The sequence below is a fragment of the Eublepharis macularius genome, chromosome 9 (genome assembly GCF_028583425.1).
Source record: "Eublepharis macularius isolate TG4126 chromosome 9, MPM_Emac_v1.0, whole genome shotgun sequence".
In the NCBI taxonomy this organism is placed as follows: domain Eukaryota; kingdom Metazoa; phylum Chordata; class Lepidosauria; order Squamata; family Eublepharidae; genus Eublepharis; species Eublepharis macularius.
Genome location: NC_072798.1, coordinates 56,663,119 through 56,683,069, shown reverse-complemented (window position 1 = coordinate 56,683,069; position 19,951 = coordinate 56,663,119). Strand labels below are relative to the sequence as shown.

At 39.3% G+C, this 19,951-nt stretch overlaps 2 protein-coding genes across 3 annotated transcripts in view; both read left to right on the top strand.

The window, feature by feature from the left end:
* The first annotated feature begins 6,306 nt into the window (after positions 1 to 6,306).
* RPS16 (ribosomal protein S16) lies at positions 6,307 to 9,153 on the top strand. Of its 2 annotated transcripts, none has more exons than XM_054987695.1 (6): positions 6,307 to 6,360; positions 6,472 to 6,524; positions 7,432 to 7,533; positions 8,265 to 8,361; positions 8,706 to 8,753; positions 8,953 to 9,153. In XM_054987695.1, exons 2-6 carry the CDS (start codon positions 6,477 to 6,479, stop codon positions 9,096 to 9,098), a joined length of 441 nt encoding a protein of 146 aa, XP_054843670.1. In that variant the 5' UTR covers positions 6,307 to 6,360; positions 6,472 to 6,476; the 3' UTR covers positions 9,099 to 9,153. The 2 variants fall into 2 exon arrangements, with proteins under 2 accessions (XP_054843670.1, XP_054843671.1); XM_054987696.1 differs by having other exon boundaries at positions 6,321 to 6,364.
* Positions 9,154 to 12,966: 3,813 nt separating this feature from the next.
* The window catches only part of OTOGL (otogelin like), a 132,364-nt gene continuing 125,379 nt past the window's right edge, over positions 12,967 to 19,951 (top strand). Inside the window, exons 1-2 of the mRNA XM_054987760.1 lie at positions 12,967 to 13,045; positions 17,915 to 17,933. Of these exons, the coding sequence (XP_054843735.1) occupies positions 12,967 to 13,045; positions 17,915 to 17,933 (98 nt within the window). The remainder of the gene's footprint in view (positions 13,046 to 17,914; positions 17,934 to 19,951) is intronic.

Below are 19,951 nucleotides of genomic sequence, written 5' to 3'. Positions count from 1 at the left end.
GGGAAACATTCTACAAAGGATGCTCCTCCTTGGCGTGCACATGTGCACTCACACCCAACTTATTTAAAACATTTTTATGCTGCCTTTTTACCTCAATAGCCTCCCCAAGGTGGTGAACATCAAAACATATACTAAAACAGCAATTAAAATAGTATATAAAATATTTGAACAATTCAATATAATATGAATCAACACCCATAACACAACCAGGAAGGAAAGCCAATACAGGTCTGAAGTTGGGGTTGTTTGGGAGATCATCATGTGCAATATTTTCAATGGACTTGAACTTATTAGGCTTCATGGTAGTTGCAAGATCCTGGAGCCTTTATATAGGCAGTCTACCTAATTCTGACTGTCCCTCCTCATTTCCAGGGGTACAGCTAGATGAGTACTTAATTATACTTCTGAATGAAGAGGGCAGCTGGATTCCTTCCTCCAATACAAAAAGAAACCCCAAACCATTGTGTCTCAAGTCCACATAGCATCCAGAATTTGACAACCAGGATACTGGTAGTATACAGCTATTAAATTAGGAGTCACATGATCATTCACACTAGATCACAGGGTTATACTATATGCAAGGTCCCTATTCCTGTATCAGTGGGGTGTAGTCATTACAGTATCGGACCAAGATCTGGGAGACCCAAGTTTGAATCTTCACTTTGTTATAGAAGCCTTGGGCCAGTCACATACACTCAGCCTAACCCACCTCACAGTTGTTTTTTTAAAATAAAATAGAAGACAGAATGATGTAAGCTGTTTTGGGTCCCCACTGGGGAGAAAGACAGGATAAAAAGTACATAAACAAAATTTTTCTCCCTACTGATGAGTACCACTTGTATATAGTATAAAGAACTTTGGCGGTAGGAAGTGCCATCAAGTAATACTTGACTTATAGCAACTCCTGTGGGAATTTTCAAAGCAAGAAAACCTCTGCATAGTGACCCTGGTTGCCTTTGGAGGTCTCCCATCCAGTTACTATCAAAGGCTGACCCTTTGTCATGTGATATTACAAATGGTGTAATCTGTGGCAACAAAACAGGAATATTGCAACATTTTAAAAGTTGCTGCTTTTTAAATCTAGCATTAACTTTCATGACTGACTGACACATAAAGTGGGTCCTCAACTGGCAGACATATGGGATTATGTGAGGTCCTATTTCTTGCATCTGATAAAGTTGATGCTAATTTGTGAAAACTTATGCTGGAATAAAAGCCTGTTAATATTTCATAGATCCCGAGGAGTTAGCCGCATTAGTCTGTAGTAGCAAAATAGAAAAGAGTCCAGTAGCACCTTTAAGACTAACCAACTTAACTGTAGCATAAGTTGGTTAGTCTTAAAGTTGGTTAGTCTTAAAGGTGCTACTGGACTCTTTTTCTATTTTGTTAATATTTCAGGTGCCAAAAGACTCCCTGCCCCCGCTTTTCTTGTAAAAATATTTTTGTATGAATTCACCATTAAGCCATAAATCTAGCTTCTTAAGAATAGTGTTTCCAAAATACCAGCAATTCTCATTCTTTTACTATAAAAGAAGATGGCTATCTCATAGAATATGGACTCTGAAAAACTCATGAATTTCCTGTGTCCTTTTTCTATGGCATGGTGATGATGCTATCATTTCTGTAAGCGTTATTCAACGGCACTGGCAAGAATCTCTGGAGGCAAACAAAAGCAAATGAAGCTGGCAACAGACATGGAAATAATAAATACTCAAGAGGATACATGGCCCAGGCAGAAGTACATGAAAAGCTTCACCGGATCAATTTACATTTCCAATGCCTTAGTATCATTTGCATTATTTATTGTACATTGCTTTGAACTTCTAAGAGAAAAGAGATCTAAACAAATTCCAAATCTCTAGGGAAAAGGTTTTACAATGCAATCTCAAAACAGTTACTCCGTCCTAATTCTGCTAGTCAATGAGTTTAGAAGTTTGTAGCTCTGCCCAAAGTTGTGCTGATAAGTGTCTTTATATTTTATAGATCAAATCTAGCACACAACTCACCGCCTAAGCACATGGCAACCTCTGTTATGCTCTTATAAATAACAGCCTAGCTATATTCATAAATGTACAATATTAGAATGATAGTATATATATCAAGTAGACATATGTTGTGTTGTAAACTTACCTGAAGAGAGCTGATAACTGATTCTTTATCTTCCCTCCTATTATTCTTTGAGATCGTATTTATTAACATAGTATTTGGTTTTAGTTATACTATGTAGATCACTATGTAGTATATGTAGTATATACTATGTAGATCACCTTAGGTATTGAACCTAATAAAGTTTTAAAAATTAAAAAAAAATCTAGCACACAACTAATTTATGCAGGCTGCTGCTGCTACCCACAGAAGGAACTATGCCAGTTAGAGGACATCTAACACTTATCCCTACAAGGGCTGCTGTGATGATACTGGTAGCAATCACCCAGGTGATATACCACCTGAGGGACATCTTCTGTGTGGTCATCAACTGTGATGCATAAGCCAGCCATGCAGCAGAAGACTTCAGATAGTCTATATATGATATGGATGCAGCCACCTGAGCAATACTAACTTTGGCAATGATAACATACAAAGACCTCAGAAACCTCATTTACATGTTTATTATGTTTACTACTGTAATATTTGCCCATCACTCCCTTGTCATTTTGGGTCTTGGGTGTACATGGATATGTCTGTAGAACAAGCAGGTTTGTTTATGTCCAAATTGATACTTTGCTTCAACCTTATAAAGTGGCTAACAATTGTTTTAACTTTATTGTCTCTCCTTTTTATATTTTTACCTCTTGAAATTTGTAAGTTTGAATCCCTGGAGAAAAGCAAGGAAATGTTTTAAAAGAACCACAAAACAATAATCAAATTAAAATACACATTTTAAGTTCTAAATAAAAGCTCACAAGTTTTCTTGTTATTTAAATCCATCATTTTTTTTTACATTGTGTGTGCAATGCCCATTTAAAGAACCTCATTAGATGTGAACATTGCTGCTTGCATAAATAAAACCATCTTGATTACTGTCTAACCATATAGTTTCTCTAAAGAGTTTAGTCTCCAGAATGTTACTTACATAGACCTATACATGGCATTTTTGTGGAAGTTTTCCCACAGTAATTGAGCCTTAATTCTTGGTACCTTTTAAATCTTTTTTTAAGGAGCTACCTCTTAATATCCTTCCAAACATTTGCATTTCTATAAGATCTCATAGTTACTGCTAGCTAAATTCTGCTTCCTGTCTACATTGAGGATGCTAAGGCACATGAAAATGTTAATTATCTGAGTCACACAAGTGGTGTGGCTCTCTGGGTATAATGAATTGCTTATTGCATTCTCTCGATTGCAATTGCATAGCTGGTTTATCAGGTTTTCCACAGTCTCAGTGCTAAATGGTGCCCTTTTAAAAGTCGGTAAAAATTTCCAGGAAGTACCTTCATTCATTTCCTAAACATTGTGCTATAGATCTTGTCCTAAGGAAAACAGCACTTAGAATTATTGTCATAGTTGCTGGTTTCAGCTTCTTCCTTGAAAATCCATTTACCATCCTTTTTGTAGTTATAATGATACCTTAAATCATTTGTAATATTTTTAGAAAAATGGTTTACCCATCGTATTTTGGTTCAAATCTCATGAATAAAATTGCTTCAATGAGTACAAAACTAACCCAAAGCCTTGAGCAACAGGGAAAGATCCAATGAACACACTCGTATCAAAAGAAAGAATTCAGTCATCTGTTTTCTGTCATAGGTCCTAAGAATGAGCTGAGCAGTTTGGCAACAAGAAGCCATTTCAGCACTGTGAAGCTGGCTTTTTGAAAAGGCAAGTTGCAGATCCTGTAAAAAAAAAAGACCAACATGCTCAAAGTTGGACTGTTCTGACTGAGCATTTCAGGTAAAGGGAACCCTGATCACATACAAATCCATGGGGAAAGACCAGATGCTTGGCAAAATAATATAAATATACCCTTTGATTCTTAGTTTCTCATGTGATATGGTAACTGTAGTAATTTCACTTTAACAATTCCAAGACTTATAAATGAAAGAGTTATCTGCAGCTACACCATTACAAATGCCTCATTACAGATTAGGAGACTTAAGAATTCTTTACATTATTCTGGTAGTAGCCACTAACTTTTTATGAGTCATCTGAACATCGAACTTACATTCATGTAAGCACTGACATAGCTGACCCCAGCTTTCAGACGGAACAAAAGTGTGGGAACCAAAGCTATAAGAAAACTCAATGTGAGACATTGCAAGGTGTATACCATTTGCATGTGTGGAAGTTCAGGTAAGAGATTCTAATCTCAGAGTATCTAGAGTAGTTAACGTGTGTGCTGAAACTAGTCACAAAACTGTATTTCACATGCTCCGTGTGAAGTTCAGGAGGACAAAAAAGTGGGTAAATTAAGCTGGGGAATATAATAATAATATTAGATTTATATACTGCCCTTCAGGATGACTTAACACCCACTCAGAGTGGTTTACAAAGTATGTCATTATTATCCACACAACAACACCCTGCAATGTGGGTGGGGTTGAGAAGGATTTCGTGTGCTATGTGACTGCTATTGTAAGCTACAACTTTTAAACATTTCAGGGAGAAAATGGACAATGTTCTCAATCGTTGAGAAAGACGGAACTGGAGCTGCTTCTAAAAAGAGAAACACTATTGCTCAGGCTTGTGCATGGTATGTTTTCTGTCCGGCTCTTTAATTCTAAGTGTGTGGGGACAAACTGCAATAGCTCAGTGACAAAGGAAATGCATTCTGTTCTACTCAGATACAATTTTTTGTTATGTAATATTACTACATATCTGTTTCATTAAAAAAAGGGGACACACTCAAAGGAGAAAACAGTAATCCTAAATTGTCATGACCAAAGAGAGAGAGCAAGTCTAAAGACCAACAGGACATGTTGCTTCACGATACTCTGAAGATAGGAGCTGGCAATTCCCATTTCACTGATAACGTTTATAGTGGAGTAACATGCACAACCCAATCCAGAGATCCACTTGCAGAATGTGTATCACATTCTGAATTGGGAACTGTGGGCAGAAATCACATATGCATTGGAACAGTAATTTGAATAAGAATACTGTCTACCTGTAAAGCATTCACTCAGTTGTATGTGTATTCACCTTGTGAAGAAACTAGTCATATGTAAATACCATATTATGTATTATAATTTGTTTGGAGAGAAATTGTTCCAAGCCTATCTTTGAAAGTTCTGACTCAAATACAAGAGTTCCCTCTGAAATTGTCACAATGGTCCGCATCTTAAGGACACAATGAGAATTCCTATGAGGCTCTCTGGACAATTTAAACTTGCAGTGTAAAAGAATCCACCATCTACTAAGACCTACCAAGATAATGTCAAACGTCTCAACCAAGATAATGTCAAACGTCTCAATTGTTAAAGACAAATAAGAAATAGCCATAGATGTATTATCCCATTAGTATATTAAATAACCACTAGATGGCACACCATCCCTTTATGTTTTTAAAACTAAATTTTCAACATGAAGTAGATCTTACCGGAAGAAGTAAAATGGCTCAGAACAGATGCAATCTTCAGAAAAGTTACTAGTCCTACCTGGGTAACCACCAACTCAAGAAACAAATTCTGTGCCCTGGAAATCTGCATGATTCTAAACATACTTACTTATAAAGTGTATCCTACTGAATATATTTTACTTTATTTATACATCACTTTTCTCTTCAATAGGGCCTAAAGGGGCTTGCCTCATTCTCGTCTCCTCCATTTATCCTCACAACCACCCTGTAAGGCAGAATAGACCCCGAGTGTGTGACTGGCTCGTGGCCACCCAGAAACTTCCATGGCAGAGATTTTAACCTGGGTCTCCCAGTCTGACGCTCTAACCACTACACCACAGCGGCTCTCTAGAGGAAGCAGAAGAGACGCCCACCCACCCCTTACCTACGCAAATATTTTAATTTATCCGTCCATGCGTATGCCTAAAAGCCATTTCGTCAGAATAGGTGGGTATCGTTCCCGGCAGCGGCAGGAAAGCGCGAACTGTGCTCCCATGACCTGCGTTGTGTCCCCCCCCCCCCTTCCCTTTCATACACAGAAATGATAAACGAGCATAAATCGCGTCACGTAGGAAAGCAGCCGAGTGACACAAACGCTTTGCTTTGGTTGCAGAGATGGTAATAACGCCAGTCCCGGCCGGCGCCTGGACTACACGAAACACGCCCACGGCCCCCTAAGGCGGCTCTACCGGAAAGCGCGTAGTGTCGCGCTAGCGGAAACGACGTCATGCTTCGCGGCCGGCCCTGCCCCTGGGAGAGCGGCTTCGGAAACCCCGTCCTTCCTTTCGGTGCTGCGCTTGCTGACGGTAGGTGCGTCGCTCAGCGCCCCGGCCGCCGCTGGCCTCGTTTCCCGCTCTCCTCCCTCGCCCCCTTTCTTCTCCTGGCCGCCCCCTCATTCCGTTGTGTTTCTCTCGCAGGCGCCATGCCGGCCAAGGGACCCCTCCAGAGCGTGCAGGTTTTCGGCAGGAAGGTGAGGTGTGCGTGTCTCCGGGGACGGGCCTGCTGCCTTTCCGTTCTTCCTGGGCCCGGGCCCCTTTGCGGGTGCCGGGTCGTTCCTGATGAAGACTCCCCCTTCATACACGGCTGGTGCATGGGGGTTTTAATTTTGGACTCCCCCCTTCTTGAGCGCTTTTTCTTCACCTCCCCCCTGCCTGCTTCATAACACGTGCTTCCTTTTCCTTGATCGGTGGTGCTGATAAACACATAAAACTGTTTTATAGTGAGATCTTCAGCCACCACTTGGAGCTTCAGAACCTTAACTGGTAGTGGCCGGGCGGGAAGTCTTCCATCTCATCTGGAATTTGAACCCTGATGCCCTGTGCCCATAACAACCATAGCCTCATTGTTAACTAAATTAGGTCTTGGATAGGACTAGGTACCATGTGGTCCTCCCACCAGGGACTAGAACAGTTTGCTGGGAAACAAGCAGTCAGGTTTGTGTTCTTTAATGCTGTTGAGAGGATAAAATGGGGAACGGTTGAAAAATACATATGTTTTGAGCACTTTAGAGAAGGGGCAGGATGTAAGTATGGTAGTTGGTAAGCTCTGCTTTTCATCTTCACTCTTCTATTCTGAACATTGTAATCAAGAAGGAATTCTTAGTTTCTGGTTGACCTGTGGCACATGAGGGGATATGGGGTTTTTTGAATCATGCATAAATAGCCTAATACTTTGGGGAAAAGGGGGGTCTTCATAACATAGATGGAAGCTTTAATGAAGTTTGTGTTGGTTTGGCTGCTTGGTACTAAGTACTAAGCTCCCAGCTTTCTCAGAGAGGGGGAATGTTTTATAATTTTATTGAATAGTATATATACAAATAATGTTGTCCAAATGGGTAGAATGTTACAGTTCTTTGTTTTTCCCCCCTTTCGCTTTAGAAAACTGCTACTGCGGTTGCTCACTGCAAAAGAGGAAATGGCCTCATTAAAGTAAACGGAAGGCCCCTGGAAATGATTGAGCCCAGAACTCTGCAGTACAAAGTAAGTTATTTTCTTTTTAGCAGCAAAAAATAGGTTAGTCTTATCTATGGGTGGTATCTCTCATCTGTTTTTATTTCCTAGTTCACTGAGAATTGGTTATGGAACAAAACAAACTATTTGCAGATAGTTTTCAAAGTGTTCAACCAACATACTAAATGTGTTTTGAATTACCATTCAATGAATGTTCTTACACATTTTCAAAATGTATGCTGTTTTGCAGAGATGTCAGTATGCTATGCTAGTACTGAATGGAAGCCACTGTAAAATTTAGGGTGCTATACAGAATGCTTCTTGGGGCTGGTGAAGGGAGCATGTTGATTGCCTCAGGATTGCTTCTGAAGTGTCCCTGGAGTAGGCTCATCCTATTGGCACTTGCATGGTCAGTATTGTGATGGGAGGATTTTTAGAGGCAAGTAGGATAACATTGTCTTACTCTCTCCAATGCCTTTTAAATATAAATGTAACTTGGAATTAGGTTGTCAAGAAGCTGTAAAATGGCTGTTAGGATACATGGTAAAATCTGAGTGATGATGTAGCAATATTGGTTAAAAATGCAACGAACCTTTTAAATACTAAATTAACAAGGATATAATTCTGGAAACTGAGTATGTGTAGGACACAGAAGCACATGGGAAAACGAACTTCATCTAGCATCCTGTAGCAATTAGAATAAACGTGCTGAGTTCGCTTTATCTGTTACTGTATTTCATGACTTTAATGTTCTCTCTTAGCTGCTTGAACCAGTACTCCTTTTGGGCAAGGAGCGCTTTGCAGGAGTTGACATTCGAGTCCGTGTGAAGGGTGGAGGTCATGTTGCACAAATATACGGTATGGCTTTGTATGAACAACTTCAGGGTTGTTTTGGAGGAGGGAAGTTAACTTGAAACAATGGCATCTCAGATGCTCATAGTACTTTATTGTTGTGGATGTTTGCAAACTTTAGAAATTATAAAACTGACAATAGATCTGTATGTATTCATCTATAAGATTTGCTAGATTGTTGGTTGCATCAGGTTGTAAATGGATACAGTAGATGCATATAAATATATAGTGTGATCACTGTGTGTGCATTTATACATGTTATCAGAAAAATATATCTATAAACAAGCAGTTTCACTTGGCTGACTGTAGCTTTTTTTTCATTCTACTGACTTCACTTCTTCCATCTGCAGCAATTCGGCAATCTATTTCCAAAGCATTGGTGGCTTATTACCAGAAATGTGAGTAACTTCATTGTTACCTTTTGCTCATGGTTATTTTTCAAATGCATAATTTGAGTTTGCACAGGGTTGCAGTTTATGGGATCCGTATGTAGTCCGCAACTGTTCGAATGATCTGTACAATATTGTCCTTTCCAAAGATACAACTAGCAATGAACGTTGCCAAAGATTTTAAGATATGCCTTTTTGTTTCTCCCAGATGTTGATGAAGCTTCCAAGAAGGAGATAAAGGATATCCTTATCCAGTATGATCGGACCCTGTTGGTTGCTGATCCTCGTCGTTGCGAATCCAAGAAGTTTGGTGGACCTGGTGCACGTGCACGCTACCAGAAGTCTTACCGCTAAAAGAAAACAATGCATTTGAATTCTTAAATAAACATGAAGAAAATCAAACTTTTAACTTGTGTTAGTGTGAAACTCTACAGTTTCTTTGCATGTTTGGGTTCTGAGGGATAACATTGATCAATTTGTCAAGGTTATAGGATACGACATCAATCTGAATGAGAGAACTTTTTTCATTAAGATTCATATAGAAATAAATGAGCCCAGCTTCCTTAGAAGGCTCACAAAGGAATTAGAACTCAGCGTGGTGATTGTCTATCTCTGTGTTCCTGATACTTGCCCTTATGGTGAGTGGCCAGATAATTGGAGAGTATTTCTAACAGCACCAATAAGGGTGTGATCTAGCTTGGTACCACTCCATATGGGTGTTAGTTTATTTATTTATTTCATAGTCCACCTTTCTTGCTGAGATTCAAGATAGATTACAGGATAAAGCAGTGCCATCAGTGTAAGACAATCAGTGAACAAGAAAATATGTCTTGGAATTACAGAATTAGAGAACAATACAAGCAACAAACTAAGGCAAGGCAAACTAAGGCAATAGCGAGTAGATCACCAAGTATAAGACCATGCAAGTTGTTCATGGTAACTTCCATGTGATTATATATGCAGGTGAACTATTGAGAGGAGCAAAATTGGAGTGACCCAGACTATAAGTAGTGAGTGGAGAACTATTCATTGGTTCATGGCTGCTGGAAATAGAAATCTCATCACAATATTAGTCCAATTCACTCTTGGTATGATATGCTTGTGATGATTTAATTTTTTTGTCAATTTGAAAGGATACAGAGGCAGCTGTATCCCTCTTCAAACAGTCTAGTTCTGCTTTGCTCATAAATTAAAACATTTTTCCTGCATCTAACTTCCATCTCCCTTTCCCCATCTTCAGCTGTACTGGCTTTGAAGGCACACAGTACAGTTTTCTACATTGTTAAAAAATAAGTTGTACCTTTTTTTTTTTTGGAGTAAAACTCAAGCATGAGTAGGTATTCAGCAGGAAGACTATGCAGAATGTGTAGTTCAGGGGTTATTCACGCTAGGAAGTTTTTTGTTTTTGAAGGCAGTTTATACTAGTAAGTATGAATTTTCCAACAGAAAATGTAAGAGTGTTCCTTTTTACATGCATTGTTATCCAGCTTTCCACAATTCAGTATATGTTTATAGACTTAGTTGTGTTGACAAGTTTTAATAACTTTTAAGACAGATGTAGGGAAGTTACATAGCTACATTTAGGACCACCCTACACAAGCGGGGGATTCATAAAACACAGTTGTAGGGATGAGAGGGGGAATGTTTGAAATAGGATGGGTCTGAAGTAAGAAGGCTGCGCTGTATTTTAAAGCTCTCCTGTTTCATGGATCAAACTGCTACTTACCCCACCTTTCTCCTCAATGGGGACATGGACCAACTTACATTCTCTACCATTTTATTCTCACAATAAGATTAGTTTGTTAGTGTTACTAGCCCAAGGTCACCAGCACATTTCTATGATGGGATTGGAACCTTGGTCTCCCAGATACTAGTCTAACATTCCTCCGTTACACCACACTGCTACAGCTCTTTTCGTTCTGATAGGTGACATTATACAAGATGGGTACCTGGTTTGGTTTGTTTCTCAAGCGCCAATTTCAGCAGAAGTCCTGCCAATAAAACATTAACAGTATTTTAATATCCTGACCAACTAGGAAATGAAATCCACAGCTTATTAGCCTTGATCATCATGAGCCAGCATTTCAAGCTGCTGTTTTGCTTGGTTCCAACTCAAGTACTTATGAACTGCCCCATGTTTCCAAAAGGTTTGTTGTGTAATGTGTGACTGGTGTACCATGAAGTGGTAAGAACTGGAAGGCCAACAAGTTAACATGGTCAAACATTTTCAAACAAAAGTGTCAAGTGAACATGGTGAGCCATTTGTCATTCTAGTTTGCTAAATGATGTCAGGAATTTGTGATCATCCTATTACTGTAGATATTACAACGGGAGGTTGGTTCTCTGCTACTGGGCAACAATAATATAGCAACTCAATAACTAGTAATAAAACCATCCAAATCTTAAAACAAAAAACCAACATCCAAAAAACCTACAGTGCCATAGCAGTATAAAGTGACCAAGCAAGGGATATGCGAGTTGTGACATTATAAGCAGATAACTGATAGGTGGGATAAAACTTCAGATTAAAGCTTGGGCAAATGTCTTCACCTAGCGCCAAAATGCCACCAGGAAAGGTGCCAGGAGACCCCAAGGAAGAGCGTGGAGTGATGAAGATATTTTTAGACTCTAGAACTCAATGTTTATATAACTCAATCTGATAGCAAATTAATTACAAACTGTCACGGAATCATGATTGGTTAGGTGCCCCCCCCCCCCATATATAAATATAAAATTGGGAATTATCCCAATTTATTAAAACTTATGCCATACCTTTTTTAAGGACAGAGCAAATTGTGCAAACTTTTGAGTCTTCCAGAATTACTCAGGCCAGATGTGACAGAAGACACAATTTAGTTGGTTAGTAGATGAACTGTAGATACCCACATTTTTTTCTCCCTTTTCCAGTTTCTTTTGCTATGCTTCTGTTTTGGTTTCATGGTCTGAAGCTTTTCTCTTTAAAGCTTCCACGCTTGAACATTCCCTCCTTTCCAATAGGTTTCCTTAGGCCTTCTTGTTAGTCCCCAGCCCCAGAAGGCCAAGGGTGACTAATACAGTGACAACAAGCTTCCCCCAAATGTCCACACCTTTATATATGTTGTGCTTCATATTGTGCTAAAGAATGTTGGGAGGGGGCTATCCCTATAAAATGCCAGCTGAGGTGTGGTTGCTGCTTCCACACATCTCCAAGGATGATTCAGCTGCCCATATGTTCATATGAAGTTGCATCATAAGACGCTGACTGAGAGTTTGCTCAATGCGAATTTGGCAATAACATGATGTGGTTGCATCACATGCTGATGTAATTAGGGCTACCAGATCAATTTTCTGCTTTACAAAACATTTGAATGGCTAACATCCCTTTGTAGTATTTTGATGAGATTCATTGAATCTTTCTGACCCAGTGTCTGCTTGATAGTAGCACCTTTAAGACTAACCAATGTTATTGCAGCATAAGCTTTAGAGAGCCACAGCTCTCTTCGTCAGATGCATAGAGGGTCTTCTCTGCCTGCTTGAACACTTGATGTAGTTCTGGTCTCTTAAGCGGATTTGAGTCTGGTTGATATCTGAGTAAGACAGCACACAACAATTACGTACTCCTCTGGGACACAAATATAAGAAATAAGCAGCAAATTCACTTTTTTCCCTTGATGCTTTGTAAGCAATCTTTAGATGAGATTTTTTTTTTAAACTCCAGGTTAACTCATGGGTATAAATCGTAAGTTACCTGAAATTCAGTGAGATCCCTGCAATTAAAGTTGCTGGATGTTTGAACCCTAAATTGTACCTCTCATAGAAAGTGAAGAAAAGACAGGAAATCTTGATCTCCATTTGCTTCAAAGCAGACAAATGCAAAATGATCCCTCAAATATGATGGGACAGAGAGATTTCTTTCGGTGCCACTGTCCCCGAGCACTATAAAGGTTTGATTCAGTCCAAAAGAGGAGTAGGAATGTCTGTTCTTGTGTAACTAATACTGACTCAGGTAAGGAGCTACCATGCATTACTAATGAGAGAAATCCAGCCAAAACTTTGCATGCAGCATTTCCAAAGCTCAAAAAAACTGACTTCGGCAAGGAAGCTCCATTTTGTTTGTTTTTCTTTTGTTTTTACTTCACTTAGCAAATTTGCAAATGACCCCTAAAGAACATTCACTATTAAGATGCCATCATAGCTGAGGGAAACAATCTGGATACTTTTCATTTTAGGAAGCTATATTGAAATGAACATTGTGAGAAAAGTCAATTTCATGATACCGTGGAACTTAATTTGCATTCATTTTCTGCTGTTTTCCTTGGAAGGTAAGCTTTTTTTTGGCTATCATTTATTTAAGAAGTACATTCAACAGAGTTGTGCTTATTCTTTTCCTTTGAAAATAGTGTTTCTCTTTTTAAAATTGATTGAAATAAATGTTGTGGTCAGCTTTTGAATCTAATGGTGACTTGGATGCATTAGAAAGTTTGTCCAAATAGACATTTGGCTCAAAAAGAAGACAGTAGTCTTCTGTGACTACATTTCCTGTGAATTTCCTCCCTGAGCTTTACCTGTGGAGCATTATTATTCAACTGATTACAGAATAATTTTTAGATGTTTTTGAAATCTTCATTAATCATACCCTGCATGTGTTTGGGAGAATTCTGCACACGCAGCTGTTATATTGGAAACTGTTGCATTGGAAAGCTTCAGTCCTTTCACAGGACTGACCTGTGCTAAGTAAGTAAAGATACATATGAAGGGGAAAATAGATAAATAACTTCCATCTGTATTTAAAAAGTATTTAATTGGAATGAGTCTTTGCTGAAAATCTTGTTTAGTCTTTTTGAGAAGAGTACAACTCATCCTTGTTTTTAAAAGTACACTCTAGTGTACTTAAAGTACACTCTATATGGGCAAAGCCCATATAATACAGCAAAATACAGAGATTGGAATTCATTCTGACTATTTTTATCTAACAGGATCTGTCTGTGAATTATCTCTTTTGAAAAGAACTCCACGGTGAGTTTGCATTCCTCATTTGCAGATATATGATAGTTCATACAGCCAGAACATGTAACTCTATTGTGATGCACTGGAAGTTTAAGGTGGAAAGATGATTTTAAGAACCTGATATATTTTCAACATTTTTTGCTATGCTAGCAATGATTTTTTAAAGAGAAATAGTGATCAGCCAAAAGGCATTTTTTAAAATGAAAACACTTCAGTATTGTAAGGCATAGTATGCAGCATGTTTTCAAGCAATCTGAAAGGATGTGTTTTTGATATGTTATAGCATGGCTGGAACTGAATTGGAACAAAAACCTTGCATTAAAAAATACCACAGAGTTAAAATTGTAATATTTTAAGGTGATGCTGGGATATAGCAGAAGTATAAATACAACATACAGCAATTATTTCAGTTTGAATAGCACCCTGGGAAAATGGACTTTTTGGTACACATAAATAAGCAAAATGCTTTTTTAAAAAGATGTCTTGCTAAATCTCCATATAGGAGGATGACACAAGATTTCTGAATGTCTAGTTATCTTCATTTGACTTAGGATTGACTAGGATGCTCTTAGGCATGAGTAAGAGGTCAAATAGAGAATGCTATTTCTAATAAAGATGATCTAATAGCAGTTATTCTGTATCTTGGAGCTATCTGTTCTGTCCCTTAATAGTACTTTCCATGGGAAGATGTGGCTACTATGAACAGTCTTCTCAGTGGCAACTAAATTATGTTTAACACTGAACCATCCACTATTGTGGAGGTGCAAAAAGTTTGGTTGCAGTTTATAATGAGAGATAAAGCAAATGGCACTTTAAGTATAATAGACTATTCAGCATGATATTTATTATAAAAACAAAAATCAATGTCTATGGCAATTCACCGTGACACTGAAACAGGCCTTTTGGTCTTATGAAGTCTACATTGTAATGTCTACTTTGACCGGCAGTGGCTATCTAGGTCTCAGGCATGGGTCTTTTCCATCACCTACTGTCTGAGAGTCAAACTACAAGTGGTAGCGGCCACAGATCCTTACTGTGGCTGCTAACATTTTAGAAACATTTGTAGTTTTAAAAAAATCGCTGTGAGCCCCTAATCTGGAGTATGTGTGTGACATGGCAGCCCAAGAGTCCCCCTCCCCATGCCTTTTAAGGTGCCAAAACAACCCCATGTTGCTGTTTTGGCACCTGAAAAGATGGGGGGGGGGGACAAGAGCACCTGGGGCTGCCATGTTGTGCAAGTGCTCTGGATCAGGGCCTCACAGCAAATTTTTTTCAAACTACAAATGCTTCTAAAATGGTGACAGTGGCCACTGACACTTGTAGTTTGGCTCTAAACTCTTTAAACTTGAGGTACTAGGGAATGAACATAAGAACATCTGCATGCAGAGAAGTTGCTCTACCACTCAGCCACAGTCCCATCCAGTTAATTTATATTTTGAGAAGTGTTGTGTACTTGACCGTTTCCAATATTATGTTGTACTATGAAACAGATGTATATTTTTATATTGCTTTTTAATATTTATATTATTTTAACAATAATTTCACAGAAACATTGGGAGGGACCTGCTAAATCACTTAGTACCACAACTTGTCCCATGAGAATCCTCCACAGAGTATACTTGCACAATAGGTACCTTATGTCACTTGTTTTTATGGGCCCAATCCATATCTACATGCATGCAGCAGTCTGGTCTCCATACCTAGCTCTGGTAAGTGCTGAGTCTGACCAGTCATTCTGCAGGGATGTAAAAGAATCCTTTACTCCCTCCTCCAAACACCTGATGGTTGCGAATTAGCATCTTTAGTGCGAGACAAAGCTCCCTTCCTCAAACTATCCAAAACTTACACGTTGAAAATCTTGTTGGTCTCTAAGGTGCCACTAGACTAAAATCTTGCTGTTCTACTGCAGATGGACACAGCTATCTACTTAAAATTTTAATGTGTTACAGCTGTGCACCTCTATACGGTGAATTAAGCAAAGGAATTGTGCGGGCAATGGTTAGTTGCAGATGTAATTCCTCAGCTAGGCTGAGATGCGCTTACAACTTCTAGCTGAATTGGAATGAGGACGTTTAATGTTCATCTTAATTTGAAATGAAAAAGGATTCCTTTTTAAATAACTGAAAAATGCCATGGCTTAATCTTTTCTATAGGCTACAATATATCTAATGTTTAATTCTAGTTTACTTTGCAAACTGTAGGAATATTTCTCAGTTCATATCCACAAGGGAAAAACTGGGTTCTCATGCGTTTTGTTAAAGGGAGACATGAAAAAGCAGAACAAATATGGAAAAGAGTTAATCTAAGAACGGCGTCTTTGATAAAGTGAGAGAAATCAGAGCAAAAATGCCCCTCTCTTGGGAGCTTGCTTGTTCAGGTTGCCTTCAGACTTTTGATTGTACAAAATTCTTTTTGTTCCAGGAACGACTTTAATGCAATTCGTCACAAAAGAGATCTCTTAGCAGCTGAGGTAGGTTATGCCTGAAAAGGAAAGGAAAAAACCACATACCCACCCCTATTGGTCTGCAAGGGGACTTTGCTGTCCCCACAATGAGGCCTTTGTAAAGCAGAATGGAAACGGTAACAGCAAGTCAGGGGTGAGGTGGAGTAGCTTTTCCTTACCTGTTTTCCTGCAACTCTCAAAATGCAATCCTACATTCATTCATTCTTTGCAAATCGCTTCTTGAATTAATCACCCCAACAAACTAAGTGACGCACATCAAGCGGAAAAAGGGGTCTTTCACTATTATCTCTTTCTGTGACAGCAAACAAAAAGCTTGGAATTTTGTTAGTGCTTGGCAAATAGCACAGCTATGAAACAGTAGATGAGCTGTTTTTCAAATGGTGGCCCTATTGTGACAGCTTTGACTGAGCTTTACAACGGGTTCCCAGGACAGAGTTTGTACTTGTGAAAACTGTTCCCGCTGGTCCAGCACCTCATTCCTCTGAGATAGCTGAAGGCCACGCAGCAGACATTACTTTTGTAGTGTGGTTTTAATGTACGGTTCCCTTTCCTCCCCAAAAGAAAAGGAATCAGGGATCAGATATGTGTTTCAATGTGTACAAATAGTTGTAAATTTCCTGAGCTAGAGAAATCAAGGCAGTACATGAAATTCTGGTGACTCTCTAGCCATGGATTATATCTTAATTCCTACAGGGAATTTGATCTTTTATGTGTGTAAGCAGGAAAAACAAATGCTTCTAGTGGAAATGAGAAGTACAGTCATTGTCTTGTTTTCTAAATATGGCAAGAATGAAAGTCACAATAACTTCAAAAATAGTGGATACCATAAACATTAAGACAATACAAAAATATTGTCTGGGATTAACACTGCTGTCCTAAACAGGACTGCTTGGAACGCAACTGAAATCTCTTCAATGGGGTGTACTCCCAGGAAGGTTGCACTGCCAGTATACTCTCCAACAATTTCCCCATTTATAGCTGATTTTCCTTTCTCTTAAATACAGTCCATTGTGTTTGCTGGCTGGATCAAATCTGAGGAATCATAAACTATGTAAATGTGTTTTTACCATGTAGAATAGTGATTTTCAAATTTATTTGTTCTTCACAACTTGATATGTTAACTAAAACTACATAAAAGACAGTATTTTTACTTCTCTTTATACCCTAGTACCTTCTCTCATTGTCTGCCTAATTCAAAATACCCAGCCCTAGTTGTTTTTCAGGGACCTGATTCCATTTCTCCCCTTCTCTCCTTTTTCTTCTTGTCCCATTCTCTTCTTCAGTTATTTTCTCCTTTTTGACATTTTAGATTTCACAATTCCCTGTCCAATGTTTCCAGAAGAGTAGCTGTTATATAAGCATACTAAGGAGAATGATGTATACCACCCTGCAGTGTTTGGAAGAATGAGATAAATTTTGAAAATTGTACCAAATACATAAATGCAAATATCAGTGTTTGCCTATTGAGGGCATATAACATACATCGAAGGTACCCCTAAATCTTACGTTAAGAGGGGGGATAGTTTTGAAGCGTCCTGCTATTTCCATCTAGTTTCTTCTTCACTTATTTCTTCTCCTACGATCTCGCTCTGTGTTCTGTCTGACTTATATGCTTTTCATTCTGTCTCCTTCCTCTATTCTGTTATTTCTCCTATTGTCTCCTATTTTCACATTCATTCCTCTTTTCCATTGCCTATTTTTTTCCTGTTTCTCCTTCCAGATTATGATGAATCTGCTAGGTATGCATAAATAGATTGTCTCCTATGTGCTGCTTCTGGAACTGTTTTATTCTAAGGCTGGATTACACATCCACACTGCTGAGGATTCAGGATGCATGGTGCAAGGAACACATATCACATATTGTCCCTGGCACACACATGTCAATCCTAGAGATCTCTGTGTAATCCACAACTGAGTTCTGTACCATCTTCAGAACATTCTTGGGTTTGAGACCAGCCAATCTCTCTGTATTTGTTCTGGTGGTAGAACTGTCACAGAGAACTTACTTCATGAACTTCTGATGGTCAAAATCCCTTTTTGTTCTTCTCTTTTTCTATTTAATAGCTGTTTGTAGTTAGCATGGCTAGCAGGTATGAGATGGGAAGCAAAAACAGCCCCAGAAAGGGCTCTGCCCCACTGAGGTGGGAAGGTGAGATGGAACAAAATCTGGCTCGCTTGCGGCGATAGGGCCAGGGTAGCTGCATGGTGGCTTCTGCAAGGGTCACCAGCTGGCTGCAGTGCTGGCTACAAGAACCACCTTAAACAGGGTTAGGACTTGCTCCTCATATAGGGCTGGAGTGCTCTCAATGTGGGGAGGTGGCACTTGAGACTGGTAGCCCACTGAGATTTTCCCCAGTCCCTTAAGGGCCAGTACACACCTGGTGGCTAGCCCAGTATCAGGCCTCTGGAAATATTTTCCCTCTCTTATGCAGCACTGCTCCTATATGCAGTGGATTAACACTTTTAAGAAGTGCTACAGTTGTAGTAATATTTACCTTTGAATATGATAATCTTAAATTTGGAGTTTGGTATTGTTGATTTGGTGATGACTCTGAGCTACTTACTTTCCATCAAAACCTCTGGAGGCAGCTATCTGAACTAGTGCCTGGATACCATGCAATAAGGTTTAGCAAATGGAATCCAGACAAGTCAGAGGTGGTGATGGGGAAATCAGTTATTCTCAATTGAATGGAGCTACCTGGATTGGATAGAATGATTGGTTAGATCATGGGGGTATTTTTGGAGCCTGCCCACACCCCTGAGGGCCTTATTCAAGCCCGTGAATATAAATACTCCTGTCATGGAAACCTTCTGACACACTATGAGACAGATAGCTACATGTGACTTTTGCTTTCTTTATTTAATGATGGCTTCTTAACGGGCTGTCGCCTTTAGTCACAAATGTTGGCACTATGTTAAAATCTGCTTTTTTGTAAATGTTTACTTAGATGTAAACCTGCCTGTTTCCTATGAGGAGGCATAGTGAACAAGCCTAAAATATCTTCTTTTAGGATTGATTGATCTGCTGATTTCCAAAAAGATGATAATCTTTTTGTCTGCTATGACCCTTGCTTTAAAAGTACGTGTGTCTCTTCTCAAAGATTTTCTAGTTGGATTGTTTCCGCCCACTGCAGTGTGCCATTTTTTCATTTTCAAGAAATGTATTTCTGAAATATTTCCATAAATACAAAAAATGCATCAGAAAAAATAATTTCAACACAGATTTCCAGGGCACTTATGTATGTATTGCAAATATAAAATACAATGTAAATTGTAATATATGATATATGAACATTAATTTCAGTACTGCTCAGCTCTAGGAATTGCTATTTTCCTGAATTTTGAATGTCTACAATGTGCCCAGTGTGTCCAATGTGATGGTCTGGGGTGTTAGCCTCACCCCCATGCTCATCTACTCTGGAGCGACGTTCAAGGTGGGCAGCTGGAGCTGTGGTGGTGGACAGCCTGGCTTGGATGCTGCCAGCCTGGTGGCCGGGCTGATGGCTACAAAAGAAGGATCAGTGGTGGAGCTGTACCGAGGACCATGGCAGAAATGTGTGGCTTGGAAAGGAGGCAGGACACTGGCACCTGGAAGAAGAGTCTAGCAAGGGTCCTCCAAGGGTCTGTTTGGGCCAGCCAGGCAGCCCTTTGAGGCCTAGGGTAAAAGTGGGGCAGCAGAGTGGGAGGCTCAGTGGCCCAGATTCTCCTCGCTTGCAACTATCCTGCTCTAGGATAGGGGGCATTGGTTGGGTCTGGG

Coding starts and splice junctions, on each gene's coding strand:
- RPS16 (XM_054987695.1), top strand. CDS start 6,477: ATGCCGGCCAAGGGACCCCTCCAGAGCGTGCAGGTTTTCGGCAGGAAG. Junction 8,362..8,705: donor TCATGTTGCACAAATATACG/GTATGGCTTTGT, acceptor TTCCATCTGCAG/CAATTCGGCAATCTATTTCC. Junction 8,754..8,952: donor GGTGGCTTATTACCAGAAAT/GTGAGTAACTTC, acceptor TGTTTCTCCCAG/ATGTTGATGAAGCTTCCAAG.